Genomic DNA, 19,055 nt, shown 5'->3' on the forward strand with positions numbered 1-19,055 from the left:
TATCATGAGAAAAAAAGCACTTCATGCTGGGCAAACACACAGATTCTGAAAAAAATTAGATTAAGCATTTACAGGATGGAGGTTTGTGTTCCATTAAGTCACTTTTATGCCATCATTAGAAAATGCCCCTAAGCAGAGGTAGGTTTGAGGGATTAAGAAGGAAAACTTGGCACAAAGAGATAGTGGCATCGCATCAACAACATAACTGCACTCAAGTCTCAGCAAATGTGGGTTTTGCTGAATTCAGTTTGCAAATTGTGACAGCAGATGGTTGAAACCCGTCCCCATAAAAATTCCATGCCTGAAATGGTATTGCCTATGTTTACACACCCTGAGAAATAAGACTTGGATTTACAAAGAACCAAGTGAGTAACTTCTATTCCCACATGCTGTGATGCCTGTTATGCAGGGTACAGGACACTTGAAAACACAGCGAAGTATTTGGCCACTATTACATAGTCAATAAGCTTTTATTTAGATGATAAAGGACAACATGTTTGCAAGAAGAACAATCTAGGGAGATTTACTGCTCCCCTGAAATTCAGAGAAGTTCCCCAGGTTCCCTGTCCGTACGTCAGTGCTTGAGTGAAAGAACAAACAGGTTCTTTAAATCACAGGCAAAGTCGCTATTTGCATTAACTGCACAGAGATTTCATCTTCACGTTGCCTCCCGCTGGATACACTCTGTGTATGAGGAGTGATCTAAATATTGGATTGCACATATTTGGCAGGTCTTGCACCCCTCTTCACAGACAATGGTTTTGTCATAACTCACAATGAAGTTACTGTAATACTGCTTAAAGAGTGTGCTGTGTGGCATAGACAACTGTTTGGCCATTTCATATAGGCTTTCTGGCTTCAAGTCTTCAATGCCATAAGTTTTAGTCAGGATGTATTCTAATTTCCAGTTGGATTCATTTTTCTCATTGGCATCTCTGAGGTCCAAGTAAAACTGCCAAAGATCCTACAGTTAAAAAAAAAAGAAAAGAAAAGATAAAGAAAGAAAAAATAGTCAAGGCTGTATTGCTTTCTTCCCTGCTTCATTAAGTCTCTGGAGTGATATATTGATTAGGAAGCTGTCACTCCTCATTATTCACAAGTGAACAGAAGGTCATGTCCCACCCCAAGAGCTGGGCTTACACCCAGAGCTGGTACTTGCAGTGCAGTAATGGTGGGGGGATGGGGAGGAGAAGAAAAAGGAGACACAAAAGGCAGCAGTGCCAGTGTTAGAGGTCTTTCCTGTCCAAACTCCTCTATGCTCGTCTGCCTTAGGAGCGGGGCAAAAGGATAAGAACCAGAAGTCTCCTTTCTGCAGGCACTCCTTGAGGGGCAGAATGGACAGAAAAAGAATGGCCCAGGGAGAATTTAAGGGAAAGGAAGAGATCGATGCAGGAGTGAAATCTGCACAAGAAAGGAGCAGCCTGTATTAGCATAGGTCTCCAGAGAGAAACCTCACTCCCAGTCAAGTTGCAGAGTGCATTGTCACTGAACTCAGTGGAGTGAAGATTTTATCCTGAATTACAGAGAGAAAGTCCAAGTCATTCAGAGCCAATATAATTATACAGGATTCACTTCATCTCCAAAAATTACGAGACTACAGAGTAAAAGTATTTTACTTTTTTTCCTTCTAAATTTATCTACCATTTCCCATAAAAAGTATAAACTCTATATAGGAAGAGGCATGATTACAAAAGACATCATGGGGTTAAAAGTGCTTTTCTTCCTCTGCCCTTCTACACCCTTTAGAAACCTTTCATGGACTGCATCCCAAAGCTCAGGCTATCTTCAGCAAACAACAAGCCTAGGATTTGGGGTGAACCTCTTTCACAGTTGCAGAGCTCCCTGCAAATAGTTTTAGGATTTTGCCTAGAAAAATTCTGATTGTCTTTGATTCTATGTCATAAGAATATTCCATTGAGAATACAAGGTAGTCTAGCAGGCACAGAAAGACAGATTTCCTTTCCTTTGCCCAGGAAGAAAAATTAAGAGTAAGCACCAAAGTTCCACCAATAGCCATGATACTACAAAGGCTGATATCTCACTGTAATTTTCAATTACACTATTTAAAATCTTTAAATGCTTTAAAATATTTACTTACCAGCAAAGTATAATCAAGGATATCATACTGATACAATCTGACACCAGGGTTATTGGACTCCATTTGCCATACATTCTTCACTGGGGTTACAGCAGGTGCCACAAACAAGGAATTGACTGGCTTTTCTGCAGGAAAAAGGAAGGTGAGGAGACAGTTTCCTTTCAATCATTTCTTTTTCAAACACATGTTTTTTTAGAGAACCAACACAGCAAGGATAAGAGTGACTGGCTTAAGGATATTAGCTTTTTTCCCCCCTGGATAAGCTATATCACTGTGAACTCCTTCTATACTTCCAACACACAGACCAAAACTTGTGTCAAATACAACGGTACTCACTCCAGTGTGTACCACTTAAGTTTGTCTATACCAGAGGCTTCCCGACCAATTCAACTACCTGTGCAAAGTGTCTTGCCTATATGTGAAGTCTCTGCATTTTGCATATTTCTACTGAAGACATATTCAAAACCTTTAGCTGCTGTTTCCATATGGTATTTTACATGTCACTTTATGTGTTTATAATGTTATTAGAAACACCAGTCTCATAACCTGACCCTGACTTCACTCAGCTACACTAACTCAGCACCTAGTACATGAACACAGATCTTTACAGCAACTGAATTGCTGATGCAGATGGTTTTAATGAGATAGAATATGCAGATAAGCACATTGAGAGGTTCTCTGTGGAAGAAAGAAACCCTAACTATTCCCTTCTCTGACACTGTCACAGCAATGAAATCACAAGGTCAGTCTCCACATATGAGCAGAAGCTTTGAAAGCTTGGAAATCAGTAGATTCTTCTGGAGAAGATGAAACTGAGCTCTATCTCATTACATTGATGTTGACTGCAATATTGCATTTATCTTGAATTCTCTGGAATTCTGTCAAGAGGAAAATGTCACAAATAGAAGACAGTCTAAAACTGTACAGATAAACACAATCTGTATGTAGCTACATGCAACTTCACTGTTTAAATCTTGTCAAAAGATGCAAAATTACTAAAATAATTTGGAAGCAGTTGCACATGTGAACTGTAATGTCTGTCCCCTGTGAAATCTGCAGTAGAGGTGATGATTTTAAGCATAAATGGGACAAGGTACAAAAAATGTAAGTATGAGACTGCCTTAAACACCATTAAAAAAAATACAAAAAGCCAGTTCTTTCATTAGTCTGGATTCTTTTTACTGGAGATTAACTCCATAATAACACCATGTAAAAAGGTAAAAGATTTGGAATAGTGTTACCCTGGTCATCATTTCGGGCATAGTTTTTATAAGTTTATATAAAACATAGATGAAGAGCCAATTAACATTTGGGTATTTTACATAAAGCAAAGCAACAGACCTCTCATTGTTCTATGCTACAGACACAACTTGTTAGATATCTTCTGTTAGAGATGTTAGAGTGCTCCATATAGCCATGCCCATGCTTCAAACTAAGGGATTTCAAAGTAGTAAACAAAAATTTCAATGTGGGTGATTTTCTTGAAGGGAAATTAGCTGATCTAAGAGATGCAACAGGCAGAGACTTTCTTTCCTCTGCCTCCTGCTTACCCTTATCTTAATTAACTTTGAAGCAGCAGGGAACTCAGCAGAGAGGCACAGTAATGATGCAGGAAACACAAGAACATAGAGCATGTCTAGCTGGCCTGAGAACATTCCCTTTGACACATTACACAATAGCAACTGGCTAGTATAATTTGCCCGTGTCACTGAGTGGAGAGGAAAGACTAGAAATTCCTGTCTAGGCATAAGCATTCATTAAAAAAAAAAAAAAAAAAAGATTAGGAAGCTAGAGGAGTCTCTTCTGACTTCAATAAAAAAAGACAGTCTGCCTTGCAAGATTCTCTTTGGAAAAAGAATGGTAGTGTGTGAGACTTGAACTCTTGCAGATATATAGCAGTATTTCCCAATTTCCTTTTTTCAATTATTTATAACAGAAGCTGACTAGGAAAAACATGCAAGAAAGTATTAATCTGCTTTTAATCAGGAAGAAAAAGATTCAGGAGCCAGCAAGCATCATTACCTTCTTCATCCAGGAGGACCATGATACTATCTCTATGTGTATGTCCAAAAAACTGGCCCGCAATAACACTACTGTATTTGCGAAAAATCTTTACCAGTCTCTCATTGTAATACTCCCTTATAGCTGTAGTATTCCTTGCATATGGCAAGTATCCTACTGGTACATGACCTATTATATATACCTAAGGAATTAAATACAGAAAGCATGATTAGCACCTTCATTTGAAACTTACACTTTTAGCTGTAACCTAATAATGGTTACCACAGTTTCATAATAATGCTGTCTCAGAAATGTCATTCTGAAAGATGTAAATCATGACAGTTTTTTTATATAAAATACAAACAGTATGAATGTTCAAATTCATAATATCAATTAAGTCTATTATTAGAGGATTTTAGGCCTAAGGAAAATGTTATCAATTACTTCGAATGAAAAAAATTAGTTACTAGGGCAAGACTTATAATTTGGCATCTCAAGAAGATAGAAGGAAAAACTTATGTTCAAGTATTAGAGCGCCTGCATGGCCAGAGAGTCACCAGAAACATGGAAACACTAGTTAAAACCCCTCTGTCTGAGGCAGAGGCTTAGTGCCAACTGCACGCACCAGCTAATATGCTGCAGAGTTTCATGAGGAAGGGAAATATCTCCTTTCTCCTGACTCAACTCTAATATTTTTTAAATTAAAACACTGCAGCAAAATGTAAACGTTTCAAATTAAACACATCTTCTGCTCAGATGATGATCCAATCCCTGCACCGATCAATCAATCAATCTATCAGGAGCCAACAATTTATAACTTCACTTCAAAACCTGAGTAATATATGACAATTTACTATAACACTCAAATCATAGCAATTGCGCAGCTTGGCTAAGTTTTGTGGTTGACAAACTCCTTTCTAATTTCTATTTTTGATACTTTTAATTATATTAAAATGTAAATCAAACATGCTAGCTTTTCTCTTAGTGTAGATTTTAAAATTAAAGACTATGGGTACAAAAGCTAAGAAACTGGCTTCTGCAGTATTTTACATAGTAGGAAAGAAAAAGTATTTTACTGTAAAATTTGAGAAATTTCATTTGAGAAACTTCATTCAACTATTTTATTCATTGTTGCAGTATAATGTGCCTATCCAAAGAGGACTTATTAAAAAATAAATTTTAATTTTTTAGTATCTTTGGCAGCATTAATATTCTTCTAGAAGCATGTTTATATTTTCATTGTCTCTACTTCTTCTGATGGGTGCTGTTCATGGCCCCTACCTTTTCCTTGTTTTGTGAAGAGGTTTCAAGTATTGCCTCCAGCCAGGCAAACTGGTTGGCTGGGTCAGTGATATTCACAGTTAGGCTGTTGGGGCTGTAATATAAATTTGTGTTCAGACTGATTATCCTGAGCGGTTGAGAACTATCACCGGATTCAAACAGCTGTGTGTAGAAGCCACCTGTGAAAACAGGACCAATATCCTATGAAAAATTAAAAGCTTCAAGGCACAACTTTACAATCAAAGTATGCCACTGACAAAATACCCAGCCTTACTCTTTCTAATAGACTACTGATGCTTAATCAAGTCACATATCACCATATCACAACAGAACATCTTAACAACGTTTTCAGCCACATTTTAGTATAAATTGACACTGAATTATTTATGAATTCTTGCCTGTAATTGTCTTTGTTTTTATTTGACAGTATTCAGATGCAATTATCACAGGCAAGAAGTGCCCTCTAATGTTTCTTCCACAATGAGATACAATAGTTGTTAAAAGGCCCACATTTCTTGAAATACCGCAAACCTACAGGCTCCTCCAGGAAGAACTGTTTGAGTTTAGTGGCCTTGTACTTTGAAAGTCATTTAACTTCAGACTGGTAATATGATGAAAAGTAAAGATCACATTTTTCAATTCTAGCTCCCAAAACTTTCCACGGCATGCTGAGCTTCTTCAATGGGTGTAACTTCATAGTTCAGTGGAGCTACAGCAACAGAATTATAATATACGTGAATGTACGGTCTGCCCTTTGAGTTTTATTATCCTTCTTAAAGTTTCCACTTCCATTCTTATCCCGAGGTTGTTCTCATTCAGGACGCAAACTCACAAATTAAACTTCCAAATCCCTAATGTTTGAGTGGATTGGAAATTGGGTTGAACTTTTCAGTCCTTTGCTAAAAAGAACAATCCTAATTAGGATATCAATATTCTCCCAGGTAGTAAGTTGGACCCAAATGTTAACTGTATAATCACCATGACTATGTGCTATCATAACTTGAACCAGAATGTACCTATTCAATATGCTCTGAAATACATATAGCATTAAAACAGAAACATCATTTTCACAGTTTTTTACAACCAAAGCTAAGTTTTCTTGTGCATCCATACACCTTCATCTAAAAAGTATTAAGAGGTATTAAAGTCAGAAAGGTATTTCACATGCATTGGTACAATGTCAATAGCACTGTACATCTCTACAAGAAGCAATAATTATTGCATCAGAAAGGAATACATGTATTTTGAATATAGGCATTGCCATTGAAAAAGATAAGTAACTTCTTCCAGGAGAAGCATTACAGATAATCCATTGTTCTGATTCATCCTATGAGACTTAGCTAAACAAACAGCTAATCCATAGAAACATTAATTTCCTAAACCTGAGCTTCACAATGCATTACTGCCATACTTTACCTTTTCTGAAGGTATTGATTGCTTCATCATTTAGCCAAGGTTTCCAGAAATCGGCAACAGCATTGTAAACTTCACTGGTAGTTACAGGAAGCTGATCCTGTGAGAGAGGAGAATCTGGCTAAATCTTAGCATTCGGACACACAGACAAAAAAACCCCACTAAATTATCCTACCCGGCCTCTTGCGTATAAGTTTATCCAGTCATCACCAGGAGGAATTCAAGAAAGGAAAAAAACAACTTCTGAACATCCAATATTGCTGATCAGCTTCAAATGCCTAAACTTAGTCAGAACTGACTGCATGGCCTTATTAATGCACTGATAAACTAACGCCAGAAATACGTGAAACCTTAGGAATACAGCAGAATGGAAAACCATACATTCTGCAGAATTAATAAACATATCAACTGACAAGTCAAAGTCTAAAAATAAAGTCTCTTGGATGAAAAGCTTGAAGGTAAGCTTCTCTTAAAGAAGGTGATTTTTTCAAGAACTTGGGGTTCATAGCAGCTCCTTAAAACTCCACTACGGCCCTCAGACATATTCAGACGAAACTGGCAAATGTTGCTGTGGTGTCCTGTAGTTCTAATAACAAAGCATTTAAAATATAAAAGTTTTGTCAATGTTTTCTCCCACTGGCTGTAATTAGGACTGTAACACTCTTCAGCCTGAGCCACAGCCTGTTAAGAGCCATGCTCTGATCTAACCCTGACAGAAAGATACCAGCCTGTCCTAACAGGGGTTGAAAAACAGGAACAGCATTGCAGTGAATGTTTTCTTAAACATAAATTTGACCTTTCCAAGATCTTTGAAACTAAACCTACGTTGTTAGAGGCTTAGGCAGTAAGCCTCTGTCTAGGAGCAGTGCAATCAGACGTCTGTTGAGAAATTTGTTGCTTGCAGTGCACAGACATCAGTTATTAGGACAGCTTTGAGCCAGACCTAACAGTCACTGAGACACACAGCAAAACCTGATCTCAGATAAGAGATCATGTTATGGACTGAAGGTGGTTTGGACTCAGGCAAGCCAGTGTTCTGGGAACTGCTAGACAGCAGTTTGGGAATTTGTTTTAAGCAGGGGCAAGGGTGTGAAGCAAATAAGACAATGCAGAAAGACTTAGGTCACAATATACGATCTGAAAGGTATCCCAATCCCAATGCTTGATTATACTAAGTAGTGTTTATAACATGTTCAGCAAGAAAAATCACCCAAGACTGTTCAGTTGTTAAGACAGTTCAGAACACAACTGAGAGCAATAAAATTCTTCAGTGCATGGTGAGCACGCAGCTCTCACACTTGCTTTGGAGCAGCCCACAGTGTGTGTCTTGTTCCACATCACTTCCAGCCTACAGGACATTTGCCATGCATGTCCATATGAAAAAGAAAAATGTCATAGACTGCAAAAAACAAATGTTAAACCAATCAAAACAGATGAAATGACCCCATAGTGGGGATATTCTGATCCCATGGCCTTTTTCAAGCAGTAACTGAAAAGCATGTCAGTTCTGCACGTTGGTGAAGCACGTGATTTCAAAGCAAAGTATCAAACAAACTGTGTGGCTTTGCGCAGAGAAAACTACAACAATCAGCAGTTATTCCAATCACCTGCCTGCTTCAAAGTCCTATTTGCTACCCATCTGCCCCTCCTGAGCATCTTTTTTTCTATTTTCAGATTTAATTTCACAAGCAAAATTCATATTCTTTGAAAAAGTCCCTACATTCTTTGTCTACAAAGTTATTGTATCTAGTTTTTTTCTTCTATATCAAAGGAGACTGCTGAATGACAACTATTATCTGTTTAGACATTTTTATAAACAAAACAAAATGAAAACAAAACAGCCCTCAGTTAGGGGGTTATTTATCAAAATACTTTACCAGAGGCTTCCAGTGAACCAACCTGTCCTCATCAGTGCACCTGACAAACCAACACAAAACTACCACAGTAAGAACACAAGAGACTGAAGTCCCAGTTTGTTTTGTACGCTCACATTTCCAATATATGTCTAGCTCTTATTTTTGTTTCGCATGTTTCCTTTTCCCACTCTCTCAGCACCTCTGTTAGTCTTCAGTCTGGAAACCACTAACTCCAGCAATGACACGGGAAATTATATAATTACCTAGTACACCAACATATACCCTGACAGGCCTAATGAATAACACAGAAAGCTGGAATAAATCCTTTGGGGTGTGAAAGGGTGTTACTGAATTCCCATGAGGCATTTCCAACAAAATATTTTAGTTGACCTGCTCCACATCCCTTCTGATCCCCTCAGATCCAATGACAGCATTTGCTTCTGAGTCCTGTGGCTGCCAGATCAACCCACAACATGCTTTAAAGGACACATGAAGCAACTGTTTACTTTTGAGCTATGCCAAGAACAATATTCACAGTACACTCAAAGCGAAAAAGTCCTCAGCTGCACATAGAAATATTCACATTGATGATTCAGTGGCTAAATGGAAAGAATAAGGAAAGAAAAAATAGACATATTTTTAATAATAGTGGCAAAACTACAGGGACATTACAAAAATTCTGCCATTAGTTTGGTAAAAAAAATAAATCCAGTGATGCCAGCAGACAGATTTCCAGCAGGACTTTCAGTACACCTGGAAACTTATCACAGGCTCATAGGTCCATTAAGGATGTGATTTCTGATAGATTACACATGCATGACTCACACAGCAATAAAAAAATAAGCATGTATTAACTATTTCGACATATGGTGGTTCTAAGCCATGAGGAACAATTAGCAGTGAATTCACGTGATCTCAGGCCACGTACAGATTTTACCTGGCATCAACCTTTCCTCGGGTAAGAGCACAAAGAGAGAGATTTCTGTTCTACAGCGGAACTATTGGTAATTTTAAATGCTAACTGAAGAACTGTAGAATTCTGTTTCCAGAATAATTTCTGAGGCGTTAGGAACACACTCAATATGATGTATAAAAAAACAGCTAACTTGTTTTACCTGTGGCCAGTAGTCATGATTGCCCAAGGCCGGGAAAACCTGAAGATCTGGAAAGAAATTACGAATTGTAGAACTCATATTGCCAATGATGCTAATGACCAACTTTGTGGAGAGCTCTTTTACAGGAACATGAGGAGGGCTATCTCTGAAAAAGAAAAAGGTTTTATTTACAAAGGTTTGTTAGCAACATAAGGAATGGCAAAAAATTCTGCAAACACATCTACATTCTAGCATGTAAGGCTACTATACTTTTTAATTAAAACCACAGAATTGCTTGAAAGGCTCACTGCAAAGGCTTTAAAAAAGTGCAAACGAGCAGACTAATGTTGTTTCATATCATAATGAAGACTTCTTAGAAATTAAATTAATTCAATGCCATCATTTTGAGCTACTGCGCAGTTTGGGTTATATGTCCTTCATCACCTGTACAACTTTGCAAGTTTCTTTTTTTCCTTTTAACAACATCCTTTTGAAAATTAAGTACGATAAGGCAAGTGAAACAAATTCATCCCTTATCTTCATATATTAGTATTTTTTAACACCCTTCCCCAGCAAAATTGACACAACATAAACAAACTAGTTCTCACAACACTCCAAACTATTAATCTCTTTGATAAATTATCTGTTGAGCTATACCATAAAAAACTATGTGATGGTAGAATTCAGAGTTTTCCTATAGCAGAAGAGTACATCAATGCTATCTTTCATGAATACCTAGAAAGTAGCAGGGCATAGTACTATCAAGCTACTCATATGCCTCCCTTTCACACTTCTTTCTCCAGTCCCATTGCTAAGGCACACAAAGCTTCACAGGTAACACCTCTGTGAGAGTATTATTATGCTCACTTTCTAATATGGAAGATTGGAACAGGAAAGGTAAATGTTTTTACTCAACAGAGTATAATGACAGACAGTACTGAAGAGAGAGGCAGCAACTATGACACTGTTACCCTCCCTCTGAGAGCTGCTGATCTAGAATCCATACAGGCACCAAACCAGAATGGTAACTTTATAAATTTAAAAAAAAACCCAAACGCATAAGCTGTAGTATTGCTTGATTCTAGTTACCCCTTAAAGAACTAAATGCAATGTAGTTACAGGGTATCTTCTAAGAAAGGATGCACTTCAGATGCAGACCTGAAGATGTAAGAAATTCACTGCCTCCCGTAATAATTAATTCCAGTCAGTTATTGCCCTGACCTTTCTTTTTGGTTTTTTGTCCATTTTCCACCCCCCCTGCACCATTTCTGTTGACTTACACTAACACAGCCATGTGGTAAATACCACAATGAACAGTCCAACAATTAATACAGAGATCGAAGTCTGCTCCCGAGGCCTTATATTCTCAGTCTTCTACCTAGTAGCCATTTGGACAACTAAAGGGACAACTAGCGTTTGTGAGATACTGAACTCAGATCTGTTGGTGCAAATACAGACTTGTGAATTACCACACTACCTGGCTATCCAGCTTTAACTGCAATGACTTGAACACTTACCCTGTCCAAATCATGAATGAAACCTGCTCTTTTGAATCCTTCATGAATGTAAATGCTGACAAGATAAGTTGATAAGGAGAATCACACAAAAAATCTCCAAATGGGCCTGGGTTGGAGGCATTGGCTCCTTTGGAAGAAGAACAAACTTTGGTGCGATCAGGGGTAATGTGATAAGTCGGATCTAAATGTAGATCGGATACATGCCAGAACTGCCCTGTTTTCAGAAAACAAAGATTAAAGAAAATGCATTATTTGCATCCGAACTGGATATACAAGGGTAATGCCAAGTTTGCTCCAGGTTGTCTACTGCTATTCCTCTTTAAAGTCTTGAAAAGGAGAATAAATTTAACAAATTGTTGATCAGCCTGTTTGATAAGTGTGGGCAAGTTCTGCATTCCTGACGAGAGTCGAGTCCTTCATGTAGTCTACTTAAAAAAACTGAAAACAGAGGCCGAGGCATGGGTTTACACTATTCACCAGAAATAAAACGGAGATTGAAAGGAACTGAAAAATCAGCTCTTTTTCATTAATAGCAATCTGGAAACTGCAGAGTAGAGGAGGCAATAGAAGGACTTCTCCACTTCACCTGAAAAGAGAGGGAGTTGCATTTTAAGTATTTTTCCAGAGCTTCCCTGGCTGGAAGCTACTATAAAAGATCAGAGCCTAGAAAGAATGGCAAGAAACAGCATGTGTGCAAAAATTTCAAAGCTCTTCTCCTCAGCAGCCACAGTAGCAGAGACTGGGCTTCTCACCATAGAGCAATGTGTCAGCCTTGCCACTGTTTTCCAGGCTGACATGTTCTCAGCCATGGCTACACAGCACTGCACTGAGAAAGGAGCTGAGAAGTATAGGAATATGCTGAACAAGGTGAATGAAGTCTGTATTAGCCTATAAGCCTTCAAGTTTCATGTAAAATAAGAGTAATTTCTTTCTGACCGTTTCAGAGCACTTGGTAAAGGCTTTGACACGCATGTATCTGGGGCAGTGGTTGTGAAACAGGGACGGATATAAATTGATTTTTCCCAAGGTCACATGCCCACTCTGTGGCTGAGCACGCACCATGCAACTCTACCCCGTGGAGCTTTATTTCAGGAAGCAAAAACCAGCAGCGTTCTTCAAAATCTGTAAAACTGTGACTCCTACGATTAGGACTCTCAGAAACGCCGGGATAGCGATGCGTGTTCGGTCCGAGGCAAGTGTGAGCGACATGGAATGAAAATTCTGTGGGAAACCATCTGGGAGCACTCACCTGCGGGCACGGCCGTACCAGGGGCCACGGCGGGCAGAGCGCGTGTGTTTGCTGACAGCACGGAGCCCCGACGCGGTGTTTGCAGTGCATTGCCCCGGGACACCGCGCCACAGGCAGGGCCGCGCTCACCTCACCTCACCCCACCCGCCGGATAGCTGGATATAAACCCCACTTAACCCCCCGTACCTGAAAAGCGCTGTGTTTACTGATCTAATAGCCACGTGCAGCTGAAGCCACTTGGGACAGGGAATACCAGGGCAGGGGGCTAAGCGCGGGCAGCAGTGCCACCAGGGGAGGCGAAAGGAGGCACAAGCGGGGAGCGCGCACCCCAGCCCCCCCGCCGCCGGGCCGGCAGTGCCCCTGGCCGGGTCTGCCTCCGCCGGGCCGCCCCTCGCCCGCCTCCCCCGGCCTCCGGAGGCGCTGCCCCCCGCCGACTCACCCACGGCGGAGCGGGGCTGCGGGCCCGCCGGTGCCGCCTCCAGCGCGGCGCAGAGCAGCGCCAGCCCGAGGGCCACTCGCAGCTCCATGTTGGCCGTGCGGGAGCGCCTGGCCCGCCGACGGCTGTGCTCATGTGACTGCCCGGGAAAGGGGCGAGCCCCGAACGGCTTGTGCAAGCCCCGGCCCTCCGAGGCCTCGCCGGGGCCGCCGGAAACCACCGCGCCGCGCCCGCCCGCTCGGGGCCAGCAGCCGGCCCTGGCCGCGGCCCCCGCCGGCTGCCAGGCGGCCGCTCCCGAGGGGACGAGGTGCTGTCGCCTCGGCCGGCCGTGCCCGCGGTGACCTTGAGGGGAGCTCGCAGGAGCCAAGCCTGGCCGCGGGCAGGGCGCAAGTCAGAGCTCCGGCTGATGTGAGGCGGCCTTGAAGGAAGGCTGCGCTCAAGACGCCCCACACCTCAAACATCTCTTGGAAGGATGGATCTCGGTTACTTAAGATGCTTTAAAATAAGAAACAAAACAAAACAAAAAACTGATGAAATATGGTATGAAGTACACGTTTAATACAGCTTAAGGGAAGTGATGAGAAGTACTGTAAATACGAGTCTTCGCTGCCAAGGCTTTATGGTAGCAAAGCTGCCGTTCATTGCTGAAGTCAGAGTAGTTTTGTCTAGAGGAAGAGTACTTGCTGTCAGTTTTAGGAGCAGATCACAATAGCGGTGTCATGGATCCTGTGGCTGCCCTCTACTGTCACAATGCTCTGTATGCTATTCTGTTCAGATCTGCTTTCCAGGGCTCTGCAAAGCTGTTTTATTAGCAGCAGTGTGAAGTCCCGTGTGTCATTTTTTCACTCCTCTGAGCAGTGGCACAGGCACTACTTCTCCACTTTTCTCTCCTTAATTTGACATTAATATTATTTATCTTTAGAATAGCAAAAGACTTTACCAATAAGCTTCACGATGGTTTCATATTACATATAGAACTGATGTCTGTAGGGAAAAGTAGCCCTTGTTTAAAAGCAACTGTAACGTAAAATATTTACTGTTCAAGGTTTATTCTGAAATGCAACGTCTCTGCATTCCTTTCCTCATATTTACTAAAAACCTTTTTTTTTTAATTAATGACCCCATAAATTACTTGTTGTGAAGATGAATGTCAATAGTGGGGAGGCAAGTCTGTTTTTCCCAGTGAAGAAGGAAATGCAGCTGCTCCCACCTTTCTCAGAAGGGGTGGCTGGGAAGGACAGTCATGTGGCAAGAGCACCCGCAGGCAACAGAGGGAAGGCAGATGAAAGCTGCATCAGATACTGAAGCTGAGGATTAAATGAGCTAATAAAACTGAAGGGCAGAAGATGCTCCTTAAACAGAACTTGCACTGTAGCAGCTAAGCAGCCCAGAAGAGCTCCCCGTACCACTGGAGCAAGTTCTACTTTCCATTTCTCTGATGAAAATTGTTTGCTCCAGATTTTAAAAACTATCAATAGCCACCAAATAAAACATCTTTAATGGTTCATAATTAAGGACTCCCTTCTAGATGTGTAGTGTTCCCCACAAAACAGACTTGAATCTTCCTTTCAGACAGCTTCTTTGTGAAAAAAAATAAGCTAATAACATTAAATTTTATAGTAATGTGGGTTAGGTGCCTGTTATGTCTGAACTTTTATCAGATGAGTGAGATGGGCTACCCACATTATCCTACCTATCCAGGGAAGTCAACAGCATCTTTCCATGATATCACACAGGAGACCTGAAGGATGATACAGTGCAGGATTAGGCCTGGGAGTTGGGCTCAGCTGTGCCTTTGTTTGCAAGGCTATAGGTACCTACATCTCCATGTGGTTCACTGACTCAGTGTGTAGAAAACATGGACTCTCTAAACAATCTCCTCCCTGCTGCCAACAACCCATTCCAATTTTCCTAATAATCTGAGGGTGTGAGCTTTCTTACTCTGGTATTTTAAGGAAATATTGGTCAGGCATAAGATTTTAATTTATCGTTTTTAAGCAGCATTTTTATTTTAAATTTGTCACAGTGCAAACTGTTATGTCTCCTGTACATATTAGCTATATTAAAAAAAAAAAAAACAGCTCAGGGAAGGGAATTTTAGTAGGTTTGTCTTGTACTGTTTTCCTGCCATCCTTGTGGAGACTGATGAAAGAGTTATTTATCATGTTGACCCTTTCCTCTGACCCTGTGAAAGACTTCAATATTTGCATATTAGCAAAAAAACCCCTAAAAAAACAAAAAACAACCCAACAAAAAAACACAGCCAAAAACCAAACCTATCAAAACAAATTAACTCTCTTAACTACTAAACCCAAAACTCCATGATCACCCCAACAAAGTCTATCTGTCTACTGACCTTAGCCTGCATTGGGAAACAAATTCCCAGTGAAGAGGGGAGCTGAAATTGGCTTGAGCATCTTACTTCTTTGTCTACATAAAGACAGGGACTTTATCTTTCTCCAGCAAAAAGAAGCCACTGAAGTCTGTTTTTCATTTCCCAAAATACTCTACACCACATAGAAAGGCTGCTGCATTATTGTGCTGCATACTTTTCCATCCTTAAACTCAGAAAAGGAACTTTGAACACCTCCCTCCAGAACACTAGAATATTAGCTGATTAAATGCCAAAGGAGCACATGTTTAAAAAATGTTTTAATTTTTTTTTGATTTGCATTCCAAAACAATTCACATATTTTCCATTTACTGTAATAATAAAAAAAAAAGAGGCAAGTGTTTCAGAAATTTAATGCCAAGTTTAACCTTTAACCTGTTTCACTATAGAGCACAAGCATGCCAATTTGATGGCATAAAGTTGTTTTTATATAAAAAACACTCCCCAAAACTCTTTATTAACCTTTCATGCCAGAAATGTGCATTTTAGCTATGCTTGATTATGGACAGGACATTAATCCATCCAGCAGAAGTAACATCTGGACAGAGGTCACGTAAACTCTACGCTTTCTCATAGTGGCGAACAGCAACCACATCACCAAAGGTGAGAGTCTGCAAGTCCAAGGAAAAGACAGACATGTTAGATGCTGGACTATTTTCTGTAATAACACATATTATGAAGGCCATGCTACAACAAGTTCAGTTTACATTATGTAATTTATAGAAAAATAAATTGGTCTAGCTTGACATTTTAAATGAAGAAGCAAAGCCTTAGTTTAGTTTCCATAAGAAATGAAACTTTCTCCTTGCTACTTTCACACCCAAGAAGCACATAATGCACATTTACAAGGCAGCACGAGTGAGGTTAGAATTTAACTGTTTTAATATAGCATTGTTTTAGTACACTTATTTTCCCAAAGCTGATCACACCAAGGTGTAAATTTTAAAATTCGAAGTCCTCTATACCCCTATTCTGTACTATTATGCATAGGTATATACTTAAGGAGAATCTTGCATTAAAAAATGCATTCTGTGCCCTGTGAAGCTAGAACTAGCAGATACTATAGTTGCTGCAATTGTGTAGAACACTAACTACAGTATGCATTCTGGAGGTATTTCCTGAAGTAGAACAGGGCACCTCAGAATGTTCAAATTCCAAAGGAAAAGGTTTTCTGTATATGTGTAGCTATTTCAAAAAGCAAAGCATGTGTTTTCCCTTGAATCGCTTGCCACATTGTGTTGCATTCACTGTATGCTTTAAAGTTTGTATTATTTGCAAGTCTCCATCCATGCAGATACTCTCTGAAGTATGCAGGAAACAAACTAACTGGTTTTCTCCAGCAACCAAGTCTGATACATTAGTATAGCTGAAGACATTTTTTTGAAAGCTACATCTCTGTGCCAAAAATAAGCATGTGAAGTGCTACCCTGGACATTAGCTATAGTAACTTATAACATTTATTCACCCTATACTCCAGTTTCTGAAAAGTTGGGAAAATAACATGAATTTAAACTGAGATTTTTCTCTATACAACAGCTGTTTATTTTAGTTTATAAAAAGATAGGAGGACTAAATCCTTTACTATTAAATAAGAAAATGCCATTACCTCCTGCAATATTGTAATTATTTTCACAGGGAAATGCTTGTTTTGTGTAATTAACTATTTATGTGTGCATGCATAAAGTTTTCAACAGATAATTTCCTATATAATCAAGAACTTTGTATCATTACCACAACTTTTTTCTTGGGTATTTACATAAAAGTCTAGAAAGAACATATACACTCTGGAAATTCATAGCCTGACTTACCTAAAACCACTAGCAATTTTTTAGTTGTCACTAAGACAAGACACAAAACAAAACAACTATTTGAAAAATCCCTGCTAGCTTTCCCTGCTAATTAGTTTAAGGATTTGTGTCTAAGTAACACTATCTGTTCACAAAGCTTGAGATAAGGGTAAGTGAGAAGTGTTAGTGGTACATTCGAATGCTCAGGGAGCTTTATACTTACCATTACCATTTTGCCATCCTTTATTTCTCTCACAAAGTTTGTCTCTTTGCCGTCCCATTTCTGTACGTGCACTAGCTTGCCTCCATCCAGGGTCACAACTGACTGTGAGATACCAAGAAGCACAAAGACCTTCATTTATTTGGGATATTTGGGATTCTGCTCACACATTCAGCATTCTATTGAATTCTCTTCAATAGATGGATGTGGATCTAGAATTATAAAGTAGTCCCAGCCATTTTCAAGCCAAGGCTATGAATCATCCTTGTTTTAAGCATGAACTCCACACAATTCTTGTTTGCGTCAAAGGATGAAAAAGTTGTTTCCTTCGAGTTCCAGTCTCACATGAACCTGCTTCAGATGTGCTTTGGGATAACGTTTCATGTTAAGCCCCCAAAGGTGCACAAAAAAAAGGAATTTGACTATTTCGACGGGAAAAAAGTTTCGCCAAATTGTATTTGGTTTGAGAGAAAAGCGGGCAAACACAAATCATCGACACTGGAAGGCAGACAGGGAGCTGGGGAAACGACACATTGATTCAGGCAAGACGGTAAGCGGGCTGGGCAAGCAAGATGCAATCTTGCCTTTTTTCCCCGTCCTTCGCAGTGCTACAACTAATAGTACCAGAAGTTACATTTTTTTCCCTTTGACCCTACCAAAGATAGAGCCTCGGGGGCGGGGAGGAAGAAGAGAAAAAAGACAGAGGCCACTGCAGCCCCAGAGTTCACTTACTTTGCAGTTCCTATCATCGGGGGTAGTTTCATCAAATTCCTCTCCAAGTTTAAAGCTGATTTCTGTGTTTTTGAAAGTGCTTTGAGTCCTGATCACTACTTTGTCCCCCTCGCTGCTGATAATCACAGTGGGTTTAGTCACATTCCCCACCTGCCGTGTTGCAAACCCCACTCCTAGACCATTCAAGGACAAAGAGAAATCCATCAGACCTTCGAGTTTTTATATATTTTTTCTTTTTGCCACACATCGAGGTACAGAAATCTCTCCTCCCGCTCTACAGCTGTAAGCTATCCCTGTGCAACGCTGCTTTCTGCTTCGCTTGTGCCCTGGTAGCGACATTATCCATCGGTACTGCTCCCTCCCCCCGCTGTAGCTCCGTGCCCCCCTCGCCGCCACCGCACCCCGTCCGCGGTCACCCCTACGGCCTCGATCGCTTCTGCTGCTCTGAGTTTCAGTTCCTTATCACTCCAGCATAATGATTTCTTTTGTGTTTGTTTGTTTCCAGCTTATCCGCAAGCAGCATGTGCCCGTCTTTCACATGCATCTCCTCGCCCGGGGCCATCGCCCGGAGCCTCTCCCCGTAGGACGGCTCCAAGCACACCCGTACCCCCCCCGCCTGAATGACCCGCAGCGAAGCAGCTCTGGGGATAGAAGCACAGCCGTCTCAAACAACCCCCCTCATCATCACCACCACCGCCGCTGCCTATGCCTCATCTACATCTCTGGCAATTGGAAGGGGTCCTTTTAAATTTTTTTTTTTTTTTTTTTTTTTTTTTTTTTTTTTTTTTTTAGTATGGTGCAAAATTCCAAGGTCCCCTAAAGGTGCCGCCGCCCGGCCGTACCTACCCAGAGCCTTCATGTACTCGTCGAAGTTGTGGCTGTCCACCAGCTTCCAGGTGGCGCAGAAAGCCTCGACCATGGCGGCCGGCTGCGTGATCTGAGCGCGGTGCCGGGGGTGGCAGAAACGCCGGTCCTACCG

General features: G+C 40.6%; 2 protein-coding genes across 4 annotated transcripts; both read right to left on the reverse strand.

Annotated features, from left to right (window-relative positions):
* Positions 1–438: 438 nt before the first annotated feature.
* Positions 439–13,169, reverse strand: SMPDL3A (sphingomyelin phosphodiesterase acid like 3A). 3 transcript variants are annotated; one of them, XM_032683371.1, is made up of 8 exons: positions 12,949–13,169; positions 11,261–11,474; positions 9,765–9,909; positions 6,797–6,893; positions 5,381–5,559; positions 4,121–4,301; positions 2,099–2,223; positions 439–964 (listed from the first exon to the last, which is right to left on the reverse strand). In XM_032683371.1, the coding sequence occupies exons 1-8, from the start codon at positions 13,034–13,036 to the stop codon at positions 659–661; spliced, it is 1,335 nt and encodes a 444-aa protein (XP_032539262.1). In that variant the 5' UTR covers positions 13,037–13,169; the 3' UTR covers positions 439–658. The 3 variants fall into 3 exon arrangements, with proteins under 3 accessions (XP_032539262.1, XP_032539261.1, XP_032539260.1); XM_032683370.1 differs by lacking the exon at positions 12,949–13,169 and adding an exon at positions 12,696–12,802; XM_032683369.1 differs by lacking the exon at positions 12,949–13,169 and adding an exon at positions 11,738–12,583.
* Positions 13,170–15,579: 2,410 nt separating this feature from the next.
* FABP7 (fatty acid binding protein 7) lies at positions 15,580–19,055 on the reverse strand. Its single transcript, XM_032683573.1, has 4 exons — positions 18,923–19,055; positions 18,077–18,249; positions 17,348–17,449; positions 15,580–15,948 (listed from the first exon to the last, which is right to left on the reverse strand). The coding sequence occupies exons 1-4, from the start codon at positions 18,993–18,995 to the stop codon at positions 15,898–15,900; spliced, it is 399 nt and encodes a 132-aa protein (XP_032539464.1). The 5' UTR covers positions 18,996–19,055; the 3' UTR covers positions 15,580–15,897.

Source organism: Chiroxiphia lanceolata, chromosome 3, assembly GCF_009829145.1.
Source record: "Chiroxiphia lanceolata isolate bChiLan1 chromosome 3, bChiLan1.pri, whole genome shotgun sequence".
In the NCBI taxonomy this organism is placed as follows: domain Eukaryota; kingdom Metazoa; phylum Chordata; class Aves; order Passeriformes; family Pipridae; genus Chiroxiphia; species Chiroxiphia lanceolata.

What these genes read in the sequence shown, in the direction of transcription:
- FABP7 (XM_032683573.1), bottom strand. Translation starts at nt 18,995, where the DNA reads ATGGTCGAGGCTTTCTGCGCCACCTGGAAGCTGGTGGACAGCCACAAC. An exon ending in CCGATGATAGGAACTGCAAA is followed by an intron (nt 17,450 to 18,076) that starts GTAAGTGAACTC and finishes GGTATCTCACAG; the next exon opens with TCAGTTGTGACCCTGGATGG. An exon ending in AGGATGGCAAAATGGTAATG is followed by an intron (nt 15,949 to 17,347) that starts GTAAGTATAAAG and finishes TTGGACTTGCAG; the next exon opens with ACTCTCACCTTTGGTGATGT.
- SMPDL3A (XM_032683371.1), bottom strand. Translation starts at nt 13,036, where the DNA reads ATGGAGCTGCGAGTGGCCCTCGGGCTGGCGCTGCTCTGCGCCGCGCTG. An exon ending in TCATTCATGATTTGGACAGG is followed by an intron (nt 9,910 to 11,260) that starts GTAAGTGTTCAA and finishes TTTCTTTTTCAG; the next exon opens with AGATAGCCCTCCTCATGTTC. An exon ending in TCCTTGATTATACTTTGCTG is followed by an intron (nt 965 to 2,098) that starts GTAAGTAAATAT and finishes TTTTAACTGTAG; the next exon opens with GATCTTTGGCAGTTTTACTT.